At 39.4% G+C, this 16,816-nt stretch overlaps 1 protein-coding gene across 1 annotated transcript in view; it reads left to right on the forward strand.

Annotated features, from left to right (window-relative positions):
* The window catches only part of RHOBTB3 (Rho related BTB domain containing 3), a 57,515-nt gene extending 46,191 nt beyond the window's left edge, over positions 1–11,324 (forward strand). Inside the window, exons 11-12 of the mRNA XM_066381867.1 lie at positions 1,254–1,350; positions 8,432–11,324. Coding sequence (XP_066237964.1) covers positions 1,254–1,350; positions 8,432–8,547 — 213 coding nt within the window. The 3' untranslated portion in view covers positions 8,548–11,324. The remainder of the gene's footprint in view (positions 1–1,253; positions 1,351–8,431) is intronic.
* The last annotated feature ends 5,492 nt before the right edge of the window (positions 11,325–16,816 follow it).

The following is a 16,816-nucleotide window of genomic DNA, read 5'->3' on the forward strand; positions in this document are numbered from 1 at the left end:
TAAGATTTGAGATTACAAAGCTTTCTTCAATTTAGCATTATTTATTTTTATGTAATTATTGAGGGCCCTTAAAAGAGCTGTGTTAACCTAAAGGTAGAAACAACCTAAATGTCTACAACAGATGAACAGATACACAAAATGGAGTATATACATACAGCGCAATATTACTCAGCCTTAAGAAGAATGAAATTTAATACATGCTGCAACATAAATGAACCTTGAGGACATGCCGCTAAGTAAAATAAACCAGACAGAGAAAAGGACAAATAACTATATAATTCAACTTATATGAGGTACCTAGAATAGTCAGATTCACAAAGGTAAAATAAAATAGTGGTTGCCAGGGACTGGGACCAAGGAAAAAGGGGATTTATTATTTAATGGGTAAAGAGTTTCAGTTTAGGATGATAAAAAAAGTTCTGAAAATAGTGGTAATGTGAATGTACGTAATGCCACAGAACTGTACACTTAAAGTGGTAAGTTTTGTGTATTTCACCAGAATAATAATAAAAAGAACTATTTTCGTGTACCAAAGTTGCCTGCCAGCAAGTTGCCGTATCTGAATTGAGTGGCTAGATGGATTTGTGAGTGTCCCTGGATTCACACCAAAGTGATGGCATTGTGGCCAAGTTCCCCCTCCACTAGCTGTTGAATCTCAGGATGAGAAATGTGCTGGGAACCTGCTCAGTGGAACAGCACATCTGAGTTAAAAGCAACTATTCAGACATAACCTCATAGAAATATTTACACATTGCCTCCCATAACCTTAGGTTGATGACATTTCCTCCTAGAAGTAAGTTTTGGTTTGCTCCTGAGGTGAATTTCTTTAGATTAGGCCAAGTGGATACCTTTGCAAACCATAATCATCTCTCTGCTACAAGTACAAGTGCAGTTAGTGAAGGCCATGACCTTGGATTAAAAGCTTAAACTGAACCCTCAGGAACTGTATAGTCTTTGTGAGCCACAGGTACAACCGCACATCTACTCAAAGATACTCAGCCACTGCAGTAGCAGGAGGTTGTTATTCGTTTGATTTGGTTTCTTCATTGGTGTGATTTTATCATGGCTTGTTGTGAATGCTCCCTTTTCCTTTCTGCTGTCAGAGAATGCTGAAGGCTGCATCTTACTCATATAGACACATTAAACATGGATCTGGGCTCTGCATGAGCTCTCCCAGACTTTCCTCACTGATATAATCATCATGTTGATGGTCATTATGTACAACACTGTGTAACTGTCCATTTTTCTTGCAGTTTCACCACTCTGACTGCCTTTCAACCTGGCTACTCCATTTCATTGCCACTAACTACCTCATCTTCAGTCAAAAGCCTGAATTTCAGGATCTTTCAGGTAGATTGCCATTTACTGTATTGAAAGAAAACTTATTTTTTTGTTCTTAGATTTGAGACATAATTTGTCAGAATGATAGTTTTAAAAAATTAAAAAGTCCATATAATATATTCTTTTAAAAATGCAACGTGGTAATTGAGGACACTTTAACTTACAGTCACCTGTGTTATATAAGTAGCTTGACCTGTTACACAAGAAGTTTTCTAATAATTGTTTTATAGCTCCCATCATTTTTAAATGCATTTTTCCCCTGAAGTGTAAATATATGGTGGCTTCAGGTGGCATTTAGTGTTGATAAACAGGATCTGTGTTTTAACCACCCAAGTCAGAAGCAAAATTTAAACAGTACAGATTGAAAACCTTTATTTTGGTAAAGGAATTGTAATTATTGTGTATTATTTATAATAAATAATTCTATTGTAGTGATATCTGTATCTGTTAAGTATATCTATATAGGAGTTCATTATGTTACCTGGGAATAACAATTTTTTATTAATCAAAGGTTGTTGCAAAACTTACTGAGTAGAGAGTATGCATACTGTGATTATTTTTTCATTTTAAAATTTTACTTATTTTAGAGAGAGGAAGGGAGAGAAAAAGAGAGATCAATTTGTTGTTCTGCTTATTTATGCATTTATTGGTTGATCCTTGTATGTGCCCTGACCAGGGATTGAACCCACAACGTTGGCATATTAGGGCAACACTCTAACCAATGGAGCTATCCGGCCAGGGTGCGTAGTGTGATTTTTAAGATAAATTTTAAAGATTAAAACCAATCAAAAGTTGAGCTTCTCAGTGTTGCATAAGAGGAAAGACAAGGAAAATAGGCCAGTCGTCAGAGTAGACAGTCACTTGATATACAATGGTTTGCTCATGTTATTACCTGAAATTGACTCAAGAAATAATCAAATTAAAATTAAAAGGAAATTCAGGGTCACCTAGTCAAGTAGTTTCAACCTCTAAACAGAGAACCTTCCTGGAGATGCATGGAGGTCTGCTGAGGGAGGGGAGAGCGGGAGCAGGGAGGGAGCGGAGGAGCGAGGAGAGGTGAAGCGAAGAGAAGGCTGTGGTTGTGTTTCTGGACTTTTCCCTCCCACCTTCAACCAGAGTAGTTCCACTTTATCTGCTTTATTTCTTAGCCTTTTACATAAAATTTTACTTGTAAAAGAGAATCTGCTGCTAAAAAAAAGAACATGAAATTCTTTGGTTTCTTTCAACTTCTTGTACAGTTAAGGAAACCAAGAAATATACAGTGTTTTTGGCAGACATCTTAACAGACATTCAGCCAGTCAACAAACATTGATTACCCATTGGAAGCCTCTTTGCATATTCAAAGCCTAGTGCCATGGAGGAACATAATAAATCAAAGCAGAACAATTGATAGTTACTAACCATCCACTTTGTGCAAGAAAGAAACAAAAAGTTCATTCATAAAGATAAGGCGTGTTTCTGCTTGCTGTTAGTCAGTAGAGACATTCTTATACAGTTATTTTTTTCAGAAGTCAATTAAAATGAAATGAATGAATGTTTTGATTTTAGAACCACTTTCATTATGCACCTTAGGTCATCTTTAGTTGCAAACAGAGAAGAAGTTTATTTTCCACTCACTATCTTGTATAAATGTATGATGCACATGAGAGTGCTCATACAACCTTGAGAGAAAGATGCTTTGTACATTTTTTGTTATTAATGTTTATTTTATTTTATTACTTATACGATTATCTATAAAGTGTGTTTCGACCACCGGGCATAGTGAACAGCAGGACCCCGGGGTGTATTTTGAAAAGGCAGAGTAAGAGGAGGCTGTGACAGTGACCGGCTGTGCCTTCGATGGGAGTGAAAAGCTTATCACAGATGCTCTGAATCGGTGGTACCCGCTTGTGTCCAGGACCTGCTGTGACCATCCTTCAGACAGAGAAAAGAGCCCCTGTAGTTGAGGGAGAATTTGATAGTCTAAATAGGTGGGCACAAACTGGTAGTCTGTTTGGACCACATAGTTTTTTGTTTGTTTGTTCATTTGTTTTAAACTCAGTATCTAATTTAAAAATTGTAACGTTACATTTTAAAAATCCAAATTTTTTGGCTTCTTTTGAAAAGTTGGGAGATCTGGCTACTATGGGTCTATCTTCTCACATGACAACCACCTAGAATGAAGCAGTAGCTGCCCATTTAAAGGAGCATGTCCTCCAGAGTGTCCCTGTCACCTCTCCTCAGTATTGCCTTATGCTTGGCCGACTTCACATGGTCATTGAAATTCAAAAGGGTTCTTGTCACAATCACTTTATAGCTTCTTAAAAATTTTCCCATTTTCAGTTTGAAAAATTATCAAATTATTATTGGATTCTGAAAATTGTTTTCTCAAAGGAGAACGTTTCTTATGTCAAGTTATTTAAGAATTGAAAATCGAGACTGGAAAAGATCTCGTCAGTTCTGGCCCAGGGGCATGAACACAGTTAAATAACTCATTAAATATTAGGCATTTTGTGTGTTAGGCTCTTTGGAAAACAAACAGCAATGTGCAGGAATATAAGTTACCTTTGGCATTTATGGAATCATTATTCACCCGGCTAGATTAACTTAACTGAATATTGTATTATGTATTTTATATTATGGAGGGTTTGTGGGTTTTGTTTTGTTTTTTGGTCTTCTTTTGGTTATTGGCCAGAGCTCATCTGTGATAACTTTGTTTCTGTTATTTTATCTTAACTGAGGGGGTAGTTTGTTTTATGTCACCTACACTTCCCAATGAAACGCAATTTCCCTGAGCGGCTAGGTCATTTCTCTTTGACCTGATCCCGCAGCCTGGATTAAGACTTTGCTAATCCAAATTGTATTAGCTGAGGTCAAACAGTAGGTGAAGAAGTGGACACTGACTTCACAGAAGGAAACCTGAGTGCCCACAGCAGGGAATACCAATGAGAAACAAGCTGATTTGCTCAGCAAAATACCAAAAACCTTAAAAGTTTGAGGAACCAAGTAGTTTAGAAAGCAGGAGAAGGCTAGGGGCTAAAAGCAGAAATACCTGAATGTTGCTTAAGAAGCTTTTGCCAAACACCATACCACCCAGGCGGGCAGCTGCTTCTCCTTCGTCATCACTGGCAATGGGGGGTTTATTGCTGAAGAAATTAAGCCAAAAAATTATAAGATCATGAACCTTAGATATAATTGAGATCAGGCAAGGAGCTGGACTGAAAACGTGGGCATTATGTGAAAGTATGCACATTTTTTAGTAAGTCTCCAGCCTCCTTCCCATAGCCAGCATCTAGCATTCTGGCAGCCAGGTATTTGCTGCCTCTACTCCCATAGTCTAGGCATGAAATGGAAGCATCTTTCTCTGGCCTCAGTGGAAAAAAATGTGCAGGTGCAATCATTTGGCAATTATTTTGGTGAACCCAACCTTAATCTGCTCAGTCGTGCTTCTGTGTGTTCTACCAGTCAGCAAATCCTACCCTTGCCTCAGAGATTTCCAAGCAGCTCTCCAGTATCCCACTCTTCAGTATGACAAGATAGCTGAGGATCAACAGATATTTAGGGCAAAGTCCCACCTGAAAGATAGCCACCCAAACAAAAACACAATGAATAAAAATGAGAGAAGAAAAATACAGGAAAAACCTATAGCCTTTCTACCTGTGTGTTTCTTCCCTGAGTCTTTCTCCTGTGTGTCTCATTTACTGTTCACACAGAATACTTCATTCTGATACTTCTGGTCACCAAGCAATTCTCTATACCAAGGGTCCCCAAACTGCGGCCCCTGAGGTCATTTATCCGGCCCCTGCCGCACTTCCGGAAGGGGCACCTCTTTCATTGGTGGTCAGTGATGCATCCTGTGCTCCTGGAGTACTGTATGTGGCAGCGTCGCGCATGTACAGTACTACTTCCTGTGACGCGGAACGCACGCGTCACGGCTCCGGAAGCGCATCATATCACTTGTTATGGCTAGCAGTGACAAATATGGAACCAGACATTGACCATCTCATTAGCCAAAAGCAGGCCCATAGTTCCCATTGAAATACTGGTCAGTTTGTTGATTTAAATTTACTTGTTCTTTGTTTTAAATATTGTATTTGTTCCCATTTTGTTTTTTTACTTTAAAATAAGATATGTGCAGTGTGCATAGGGATTTGTTCATAGTTTTTTTGTTTTTTATTTTTTTTAAAAGACTTTATTTATTCCATTTTTTAGAGAGGAGAGAGAGAGAGAGAGAAAGAGAGGAGGAGGAGCAGGAAGCATCAACTCCCATATGTGCCTTGACCAGGCAAGCCCAGAGTTTCAAACCGGCAACCTCAGCATTCCAGGTTGATACCCTATCCCATTGCGCCACCAGAGGTCAGGCTGTTCATAGTTTTTTTTATAGTCTGGCCCTCTAATGGTCTGAGGGACAGTGAACTGGTCCCCTGTGTAAAAAGTTTGGGGACCCCTGCTCTACACCACCAGCTGGGTGTCCTAGAATTTAAGTCAGTTCTGACACTCTACCTAGAGATAGTAAGAGTGTCAGATCCCACAGGTTAGGGGCTCAGTCCCACAAGATTGACCCCAAACCCACTTCAGACTCCCATTGCAAGTTCAAAATTTTTGACCAACTGGTTATAGATCAGAGGTTCACAATGATCCCCTCTTGGGGTTCAATGAATTTTCTAGATCGGATCACGCAAGGCAGAGGGATATGCTTACTTAAGTTAACCAGTTTATTAAAGGATGCAGATGAACAGCAGATGAAGAGATACATAGGGCAAGGTCTGGGAGGGTCCTGGATGCAGGGGTTTCTGTCCCCGTGGAGTTGGGGTGTGTCACGCTCCCTGCATGTGGATGTACTCACCAACCTGGAAGCCCTCTGAACCTTGTGCTTCTGTTAGTTTGTAGAGGCCTCATTATGTAAGCATAATTAATCATCAACTCCATTCTCAGTCCTTTTCCCTTCTTAAGAGACTGCTGGGAGTGGGAGGGGACCAAAAAGTCCAAGCTTCTGATCATGGTTTTTCAGTAACCAGCCTTCATCCAGTACCCCTCCCAGAGGTGCCTCATTAGAATAAAAGATACTACTATCACCCAGGAAATTACAAGGGATTTCAGGGGCCTTGAAACAAAGGTCAAAGACCAGGTATTAGAACAAAAGGTTCTCCTAGTGCTTTTATTACTGAGGAAATTATAAGGGCTTCCGGAGTTCTACGCCAAGAACTGGGTCAGAGACCAATATGTTTTCAATTATCTCAGAAGAAGGAACTTAGAGGAATAAAGAGACACAAGGACTTAGAAGAAAACCTAAAATGAAATAAAAACCCTTTAAAATTAATATCTTCAAATAATAAGAGACATCCATAAAAAGCAGGGATAGAATGTTGCTGAAAAGAAAGAATAGTTGTAAAGACAGAAAGTAGAATTGTGGTTTCCAGGCACTGGGGGTCCGGGAACAGGGGTTCTTTTTAACGGTCAGAGTTTTGGTTTTGCAAGAGGAAAAGAGTTCTGGAGCTAGGTTGCACAACAGCATGAATGTCCTTACTACTACTTAGCATGCACTGTGCTCTTAAAAATGGTTAAGATGGTTTATTTTATTTTATGTGTATTTTACCACAGTTTACAAAAAGCAATAAAAGAACAAGAAGTCATTCTTGGACATTACTGTGATACCGAAAGTCCCAACTAAATAAAACAGTCAAAAGATAAAGATAATGTGAAATCTCCCAGAAAGTAGAACAAAATGATAAACAGGAAAGAAAGGTTTTGTTAAAGATAAAAAATTGGAGGCTCAATCCAGAAGGTGAGGTAACTGAATAATATAAGTTATATAGAAAAAAATAGTGGGGAGAAAATGATCAAGAAATAATACAAGAGGTTACCCCAGTAATGGAGGCTCTGAGTCAACAAATTGCAAGGATTTGCTAAACCTTCGGCTTAGTGAACAAGGTACGTCATTGAGACGTGTGAGAATGCCAACTGTAAATAGGAAAGAAAGAAAAGTTTACCAGATAAAAAAACAAAACACATATTACTTACCAAGGACTATGACTCTGGCAGTGGAGTTTTTAGCAAACTTGGGAACTGGAAAGCTGTGGAGTGCTGCCTCCAGCATTCTCAGCAGTTTTCTATGCCAAGCCAAATTACGAATTGTGTGTGAGGGTAGATGTTTCATCCCAAGCAAGGTCTCAAAAATACTTCTTATGCACCTGCCATTTTCAGGCAGCCAGTAAAGGTTCTGCTTCACCAAAACTAGGGAATAAACACAGTGACCTGGAGTCCGGGAGTGGAGGACTCCGGCAGGAAAGCGTGAAGCAGCCTAGAGAGCAATAGGGTACTGGCTCTGAAGCGGAGGGTCCCAGGGCGACAGCAGCAACACTACAGGAATGCAGAGGTTGATTATCTGATAACTCTGGCGTGGTGGAAGATGGAATTGAGAGGACTTTAAAGAGTTTGAAGGAGCCTGACCAGGCGGTGGTGCAGTGGATAGAGCATCGGACTGGGATGTGGAGGACCCAGGTTCGAGACCCTGAGGTCGCCAGCTTGAACCGGGCTCATCTGGTTTGAGCAAAGCTCACCAGCTAACACCCAAGGTCGCTAGCTTGAGCAAGGGTTCACTCAGTCTGCTGAAGGCCCACGGTCAAGGCACATATGAGAAAGCAATCAATGAACAGCTAAGGTGCCACAACGAAAAACTGATGATTGATGCTTCTCATCTCTCTGAGTTCCTGTCTGCCTGTCCCTGTCTATCCCTCTCTCTGACTCTCTGTCTCTGTAAAAAAAAAAAAAAAAAAAAAAAAAAAAAAAAAAAAAAGGAAGAGTTTGAAGGTTTGAATTTCTTACAAAGAAAAAGAATGAAAAATAAAGTTATCATCTCCAGGTAAAACAAATCTTATGTGAATAAAAAAGGAAGAACTGACTCAAATGCTACTTGATGAAGCAATGGAAAGATAGATGCTGATGACTGATTTAACCAGAATTGTATTCAGTGATTTTGGAAGGCTTGAGGAAAGAGTAGGGAGTATACAGCAAAGCTTGGAGGTCACCCATTAAACAGGAAACCAATAATTAATAATAAACTTGATCCCAAATAAAATATATTCAATTAATATATTTTTTTAAATTTTAGTGGAAGAACGCAGTTTTGTTGAAAAGCACAGATGGCCGTCGAATACGTACTTGAAGCAGCTTGCGGAATACAGGAAGTATATTCACTCCCGGAAATGTCGTTGCTTAGTAATGTGACCTGGCGCGTCTATATACATACACCTTTTAAATTATTATTATGAAGAATGGGATACCTCTGGGTTCCAGTAAAATTCCTGTGACTGAAACATGGGTGTTAAAAAAAAAAAAAAAATCACCACATAGCTTAATGTGTTTACTAGCTCTCTTTGAAAAAACTATTGTGATCTTAAAAGGGAGTAAAATACCCTGTAGGCTGGATCTAAGGCTTCCCCCTAGATATAAAGCTGTTGTACAACTCTTTATTCCCTTTTAGGATGCTCTGTTGCTTTAGTGATACTAATACCCTTCCCAGTTAAATAATGTTTAAATTTTTAAAAAATCATTTAGGATTAATACAGAAATTTCATCATATCTGATTAATTGCTCTGTTGAAATAAGGGGCATTAAAAAACTCAGTGTGACTATTTCTATAATGAAAAATCTAGGGGAAGACTGATCAATCTGAGGCTTTGGGAATCAAAATTTGCCTGGGATTTGAATGTGAAACACTTGTTTTTAAATCAGTGACAATATTTGAACCATCATGAAAAAAAAAATCTGTTTTTTGTCTGAACAGCCCAGCTGAGCCACATTGGCTCTTTGTTGGGTTCTAAAAGGGACGACTGTATGACCAGGTGACCCGTGTAGTTGTTAACAGGGCCACAGGCTGATAAGTTCCCTATTTGGTTCAGTTCTCTGCTATCAATATCTTGAAATTCATAATAATGTTTGGAGAAGGGTCCTGCATTTTCATTTTGAACTGGATCCCCAAAGTTATGTCTGTCCTATAGCAGGACGTGTACTTTCTTTTCTTGCTCAAACATCATTGTCTCTGAAAGCAGAAAAGAGGCACTGACATGGAGGGAAGGAGGGAGGCTTTCTGGAGGGAAGAGAACAGATGGGGATTCTGGGGCCTTTGGGGAAATCTGCCCCCCCCCAGGGCTGCTGCCACCTCGACTGAAGGGAGAAACAGCTTGTGTTGTCTTATCTTTAACACACTCACAGATGGACAAATACTTTCTTGATCATACTGTAAGACCAGGCTATTGGTAAAAGCGACTGACCAGCATGACTTTAATATGTGTTATAAAAATGCTCATAGGAAAAGATGCTTTTTAGAGAATTCACGGTTGAAGGCTCAAGATGTCGTTGTGTATATACTAAGAATAGGATGTCAGTGGCTTGAATCATTTCTGAGGACCACAAGGTTATTTGATCAGGAGTAGCTTGAATGTTGTCCTTCAGGATTAACCAGTAAGTTTAAAGAAAGGATATAAATGAAAGACTTGTTACGCGTAGAGAAAATGGTACTAGGATAGAGGACAGAATTATAGTTTGTCTTGTATTACATGTCAACAGAATTCCACCAGGAGCTCACAGCTGAGTGATGGAAAACCAAATTGCTTTGTTAATGTTAGCATCCTTTTCATCTGTAATGTAATTCAGTATTGGAGGTATTTTTTTTTTTAATTTCCAATTACTTTAGAATACATATAGTTTCCCAACTGTTCAAATATTTGATTAAACAGTTTTATACCATAGTATTAGAATCATATGCAGCTAGTCCTGGGGTGTATACCAACACTGTTAGTGAAACAATAAAAATTCCCTATATATTTCTTCCCAGGAAACCTGATTGTAACTGAATTGTGGTGATACAGATAACTGGAATGCATTTTTTTGTTTTGGGGTTTTTTTTAATTCTAATCACTTGGCTTAATCAATGATTGGCAAATCCCGCTTGACATGGACTAGCATTGTGAAGAATAGTTACTGTAGTAGATTTCTAGAAGTTCATTCACATATAAGAACTTTCACAATGCAATGTAGCATTTTGTTCTTCATAAGCATATTCTGGCCCCTATGTCAATTAGAGCACCTAAAATTCTAAATCGGTAACTTTTAATCTAGGAAATTGAAGAATAAAAGTTCTAAAGCAAAATATATTCTTGCAAATACTATTTAATGTTTAAATGGGCCACAAATAGCTTTTAGGTTGTTTGACTGGAATTGATTCTGGAAGTTGGAGTTCTGTGGCTCAGTGTTCAGCATGTAGTTTTTATTCTAAAAGTTCTTTACCACCTGTGTGAGTGACTCAGACACACAGATGTCACAGCTCTCCAGAGATCGTCAGAACGGTAATTGAATTACTTTTTAAGTCTAGATTAAAACCTTTGAATTAACTCAATTCAAAATTTAAAAAGATTTAAAAATACTCTTAAGCTATATTGGAGAAGTGAGCTCTTTTGTTTTTTTTAAATGAAATACTATTTCTAGATGAATGTATGCTCTGTGCTGACCTCTGCTTCAGTATGTTTATGAATCATTTTAGTTAGAGAAGATGCTATATGGTGGAACTAAGGCCTTTTCCTTCTGGGCCAGGTGTTCACCTTCTATAACCCTTTGTATAATTCTGACTGACTGCGTTCATGTTGTAGGAGAGTAGCTTGTCAGATAGACGTTTTGGTAGCATAACTGAAATCCACCCAGTCCAAGCCAGCATGGTGGCTTCATAATGGGCAGTAGCAGAAAACTGAAGAATTAAATAAATTTGACTTTCAAGACAGAAAAACTTTTCAACTATAATTTTAAAAACTATACTACACTGATACAGTTAATTATACGAAAATGTCCTCAAGAGTATTTTATTTATTTAAAGCATCTGTTTAATTCAATCTTTAATAATTTTTCAAAGAAGGGTATGTGTGTATTTTAATATAGCCTGATCTGAATTTATATGTTTTTAGCTTTAGTATTTAACATTTTGTAACAAATAAACCTTTGTAAAAAAACAATTTGACCAATGTTCTACGGTTATTTTATCTGGAATGTTGAAATGCTGGAATGAAGTTAGGAATACTGCTTTGTGTTTCTCAAGTATAATTATGTTTCACAGAAAATTTCCATTATATGTAAAATTTTTAGAATATTGCTGATATTGAAGATGATTCATATGCATGTGATGAGAGAAAGAAATTTATATTACAGCTTATATAGAAAATTATATTTAATAGCTGTTATCAGAATTTCTCTTAAAAAATAACTATATTTTGGGGGGAAAATTGCTTTGATAATTATTTAGCATAGAGGTGAGCCCTCTGCAGGCTGTAGCATAATAGAGTAAAGAATTTGGAGCTCTCCAGAGCTGAAGATCCCAGGTAGGAGTAGGAGAGAGCAGCCATAACATGTGGATGGAGTGTGCACTGTATAATACCCCAGGAGTTTCCGTTTCCCAAATTGTCAGTAAAGGCTACTCATCTGTAAAGGCCTGCACAGTTCCATTGGAATTGTATTCCTGCCACAAACCCGACCTGGGAACACACTCTTCTCGAAGACCTCTGTTGCCTACAGAACGTCCACTGCCTTTCGTAACCTTTCCCATCGCTTCTACTTTGACACTCAGGACTGTGCATCCAGATGCGTACTTGCACACCTCACATACTCCCTGTGGCTTGGGTTGGGTTCCCACTCCCTGTCCACTTGGCAAACTCCTGCATAGCCTGTAAAACCCGACTTAAACATCATATGGCTTTTGCTTTCTGTGACTCTGCTGGGAAGAGTTAGTTGCTTCTGCATGTGTCTTTCTTGGCTTTTTATTCACTTAGCTCTTTACGGCACCTACTGCATTTTAGGTATTTATGTGTTGGTGGTCTGTACTTGGCTCTAACTTGAGGGCAGGGACCGTGTCTTGATTTATCTTTGTGACACCCTCTCCAGCCCTCCACCAAGCACGGGAACTGACATAGACTGTGTGTATAACATAAATGACACTGAAAAGGCCAGATTGCCTCAGCTGGAACAATAGTCGAAACTTGCAAATGCAAAGTATGCTCACACCCAAAGCTCTGTTTGCCCTGTGTCAGGCGGCGTGGGACCTGGGGTGACCAGGGTGGCTGGCTGGCTAGCAATGTGATGCACATGGAATGGAAAAGTGACTAAGTGTTGGACCAATTGAGGGGGAAGCAGATCATATACAAAATTAACCTTGGGGACACCTCTCTCTGTGAGTCTCTATTGGAAATTGGGCAGCAAGATGGGTTTGGGGAGCACAGAAGAGTTGCTGTTGGACATAACGAGGGGGAAATTGATTCCCATATTAAACATACTGTTTGACTTGATGCAAATAATCCTTTAACTGCATGGAAATAATTTCCCTGGCCTGTAGCTGGCTGGCTGGTTGGCTATGTTCTCAAAATCTTAGTAGTCCTGTCCTACTGTTCAAGAGAAGTGTTCAACGACTATGAGAATGTCTGACATTTTATTTTTTATATACTCAAAGCAAAAAGATCTCATTTACCTTCATTTAAAAAAATAGCATGCAATTTAGTGCATACAATGTATTACTTATTTTTAAAAATTAAGTGAAAGGATATGGGCTCTCAGCCCCTTTTCTTTCGTTGGGAGCTTGGACAGGAAAGATGCTCAGGAGAATACTTTAGCTCAAAAACAACCCAAATCAGTAAATTTCCCTTAAAGGCTGGGCTTACTCACTCATCTGTGACTTAGTCCCTATCTTGTTTACAAGGACAGACTTTGCTACTGTCTCAGAATATATAAGATCTACCGGAAAGTTCTGTCCGTTTCTATCACAACAAGTTTCGACACGCAAGCACATGTTTATTTGGCGCATGTGTGCCTCTCTATTTTTATCACTTAATGTATACATACTGACGTAGCAAATTAACTAAAAGTTGATTCACGTTAGTCTTATGTGTGAAGCGATAGTGTACCCATGGCTACTGATAAAGTTCATTTATGCCACTAATTTTTACGAATTTCAACAAGGAAGAAATGCTACAGAAGCATGTCTGTTGCATTCACCATATTCCCTGGACTTAGCACCCTCCAACTATCACTTGTTTTTGTCCTTAAAAATTTTTTTGAAGGGCAAAAAATTCAAAAATGAAGAAGATATCCAACAAGCACTGGTTCAATTTTTCGATTCAAAAGATAAAACATTTTTCAAAAATGGGATATACAAATTGCCCTCACGCTGGCAAGAAATCATTAATAATAATGGCAATTATATTATTTAATAAAGTTTATTGATGGTAAGAAAAATTTGTATTTTGTTTTATTCCAAAAACGGACAGAACTTTCCGGTAGACCTATACTTCTTTGTCTGCAAATTGTCTACCTTTTTGTTTTCTAATTAAAAAAAAAAAAGATTCATCTCCCCTTAAGAATTGGAAGCAATATTGAAGCACAGTCTTAAATAAATACTCAAGCCAAAGGGCCTGTAGAACAGTTTGGTTAAAGCAGTTGTGTGAGCTCTAGGAATTCTTATCACAAACAGCGGAAAGTTACTCATCAGCCCCTGTCCCACTCACACGGTTCTGGTTTGGACTTCCATGTGCTTTCCCTCCTCTTCCGGATTTGCCTTCACTTTTATAACGTTAATCTAAGGCTGTAGGAAAATAACTACAAGTACCTCAGTTCCAGTTTTCATAAAACTTATGTAGGTGGTTTTTATTTTCCTGGAAATCTCGTGTCCGATTCTCTCCACATGGTCACCTATGAGACAACACATCATTGTTCTTGGGTCTCAAGTTTCTGTGGTTGGCAGAGGAGCAGGGGAGGGTTTCTAAGTTTACAGCGACTTCTCTGAAGAACGAATAGCCTCAGAGTGAAGTAAGACATACCAGTCCCTGAGAGGCCACAGAGAGAACCCCTCGTCATGGTTAGGAAGGCAGATTACAATGCTGCAGTAATGCCCAGGGGAAGTTCAAATACGTTCGTTCTTTGACTAAATGGAAAGTAAAAGTTAAGACATTTCCTTGGCAAGAATTCGAATGTAAAGAACATTTAAGTAGCCTGACCTGTGGTGGCGCAGTGGGTAAAGCATCAACCTAGAATGCTGAGGTCACCGGTTCGAAACCCCAGGCTTGCCTGGTCAGGGCACATATGGGAGTTGATGCTTCCTGCTCCTCCCCCCTCCTCTCTCTACCTCTTCTCTCTCTAAAATGAATATCTTTAAAAAAATAAAAATCTTTAAGAAAAAGCCAAACATTTAAGTAAAGTTAATAGATATAGCCAAGAATTGTCTGGGCCAGGGGTCCCCAAACTTTTTACACAGGGGGCCAGTTCACTGTCCCTCAGACCGTTGGAGGGCCAGACTATAAAAAAAACTATGAACAAATCCCTATGCATACTGCACATATCTTATTTTAAAGTAAAAAAACAAAATGGGAACAAATACAATATTTAAAATAAAGAACAAGTAAATTTAAATCAACAAACTGACCAGTATTTCAATGGAAACTATGCTCCTCTCACTGACCACCAGTGAAAGAGGTGCCCCTTCTGGAAGTGCAGTGGGGGCCAGATAAATGGCCTCAGGGGGCCACATGCGGCCCGCAGGCCATAGTTTGGGGACCCCTGGTCTGGGCATTTTTCTAAGCTACACACTACCACCATCAGCCACGAAACTTTCTATTTTATAACCATCACTAATTTTAATGAATATGGTAAGAAAGGCTGATATTGTATGCAACCTTAGTATTAGCAGACATCAAGGGTTCCTAAGCTCTGTTATAGCGTACCAGTATGGACATACTGATTGCTTGTATCTTCTTTTTTGTACACCGTTTCCAAAACAATAGTTGCTTAAGAGATGTCCGTTGAACGTAATAGGACATAGGTGATTGATGGAGAGCCAGCAGAGTTGCTCATCTCCAGGTCGTCAGTGTTGACTGCTGTGGCTCAGCAGCCGTTTCTGCTTAGGGACCAGGGAGTTTAGCTGGTGCTCTGCTGTGAGGCACACACATATTAAGAATTGCTTTGTCTACTTGGAGAATTTATCCCTTTATTTTTATGTACCACACTTGTCTATTCTTGGTAACTTACCTTGCCTTGAAGTCTGTTCTGCCTAAAATTATAGCTACTCCTGCTTTCTTTTAAAAAATGTATTGTATAATAAATATGTATTTTCCGATGGCTTTACATCGACCCCTGTGTTTTTTTGGTCGTTCGACCCCCGCCAGGGTCACGACCCACAGGTTGAGAACTGCTGCCTTAAGGGCCATCTTTGGATGGCTTTGAACTGAGATGAATGGCTGCCAGTTGTCCCATTGCAGGAGCCAGGCTGGAAGCAGCAGACTGAAAGCAGTTATTAAAATGAGACATCTAAGGGACTGAATCACTTGCTTTTTAAAGTATACAGAAGTGGAGCTTTGGCGATGCATTTTTTGCCTGGTTATTCTCATTGCTTTCCTCTGCCAACCTCTTGTACCATCTCAGTGCTCTTTGGATTATAGTTTTTTCTGTCCCTGCATTGCATGCAAACTACTCTGCAAGGAGCCAGCAGAAAACAAGAGGTTAAGGGAGAGTCTGTGCACTGCTGGGGGGGGGGGGGTGCTGCCAAGTCCCTTTCCCCTGCTTGGCAGCCAGAGCTGGAGACAAGACCCAATCCCCAGCTGAGGGACAGGACAAAGTGAATGGCTCGAAAGAAAAGTGTCCAGGAATTAACAGTTGGGGGATCTGCACTTGATTGTTCATTCATTCATTTGTCCATTCAAACACCAGTAGATATTTATCAAGTGCCTACTATGTGTAGGTAGTCTTCTCTATGCTGTAGATACAGCAGTAAATAAACAGACACAAATCCCTGGCCTCAGGGAGCTTACATTTGAGTGAAGACACACAGTAAACAAAATAAGTAAAGCATACAATATATTAGGCAATAAATAAATTAGAGAAAAATAAAACAAGGAGGGGGCATAGGGAATTCCAGTGATGTTTTTATTTATTTATTTAATTTTTTTAGGTGAGAGGAGGGGAGAGAGTGAGGCAGACTCCTGCATGTGCCCTGACCAGGATCCACCAGCAACCCCATCTGTGGCTGATGCTAAAGTACCAAGCTATTTTTAGTGTCTGAGGCTGACACACTCAGACCAACCAAGCCATCCTCAGCACCAGGGGCCACGTAGGAATCATTCAAACCACTGGCTGCAGGAGGGGAAGAGAGAATGAAGGGGTAGAGGAAAGGGGAGAGAAGCAGATGGTCACTTCTCCTGTGCCCTGATCAGGAATCAAACTCAGGATGTCCATATACCAGGACCAGCTGATGCTCTATCCACTGAGCCACCAGCCAGGGCCTCCAGTGATGTTTTTAAATAGGGTGATGTGGAAGGACTTACTGAGAAGGTAATATTTCAACAAGGATTCTGTGGTAAAGCTCACCAGTTGATAAGCCCAATCCACACACAGATCTCCCAACCAGTTTTTGGTATTTCATTCTTAAATAATGATTTACAAACAAGCAATTTTTTTTTTTTTGAGACAGAGA

The sequence above is a fragment of the Saccopteryx leptura genome, chromosome 4, assembly GCF_036850995.1.
Source record: "Saccopteryx leptura isolate mSacLep1 chromosome 4, mSacLep1_pri_phased_curated, whole genome shotgun sequence".
Lineage (NCBI taxonomy): Eukaryota > Metazoa > Chordata > Mammalia > Chiroptera > Emballonuridae > Saccopteryx > Saccopteryx leptura.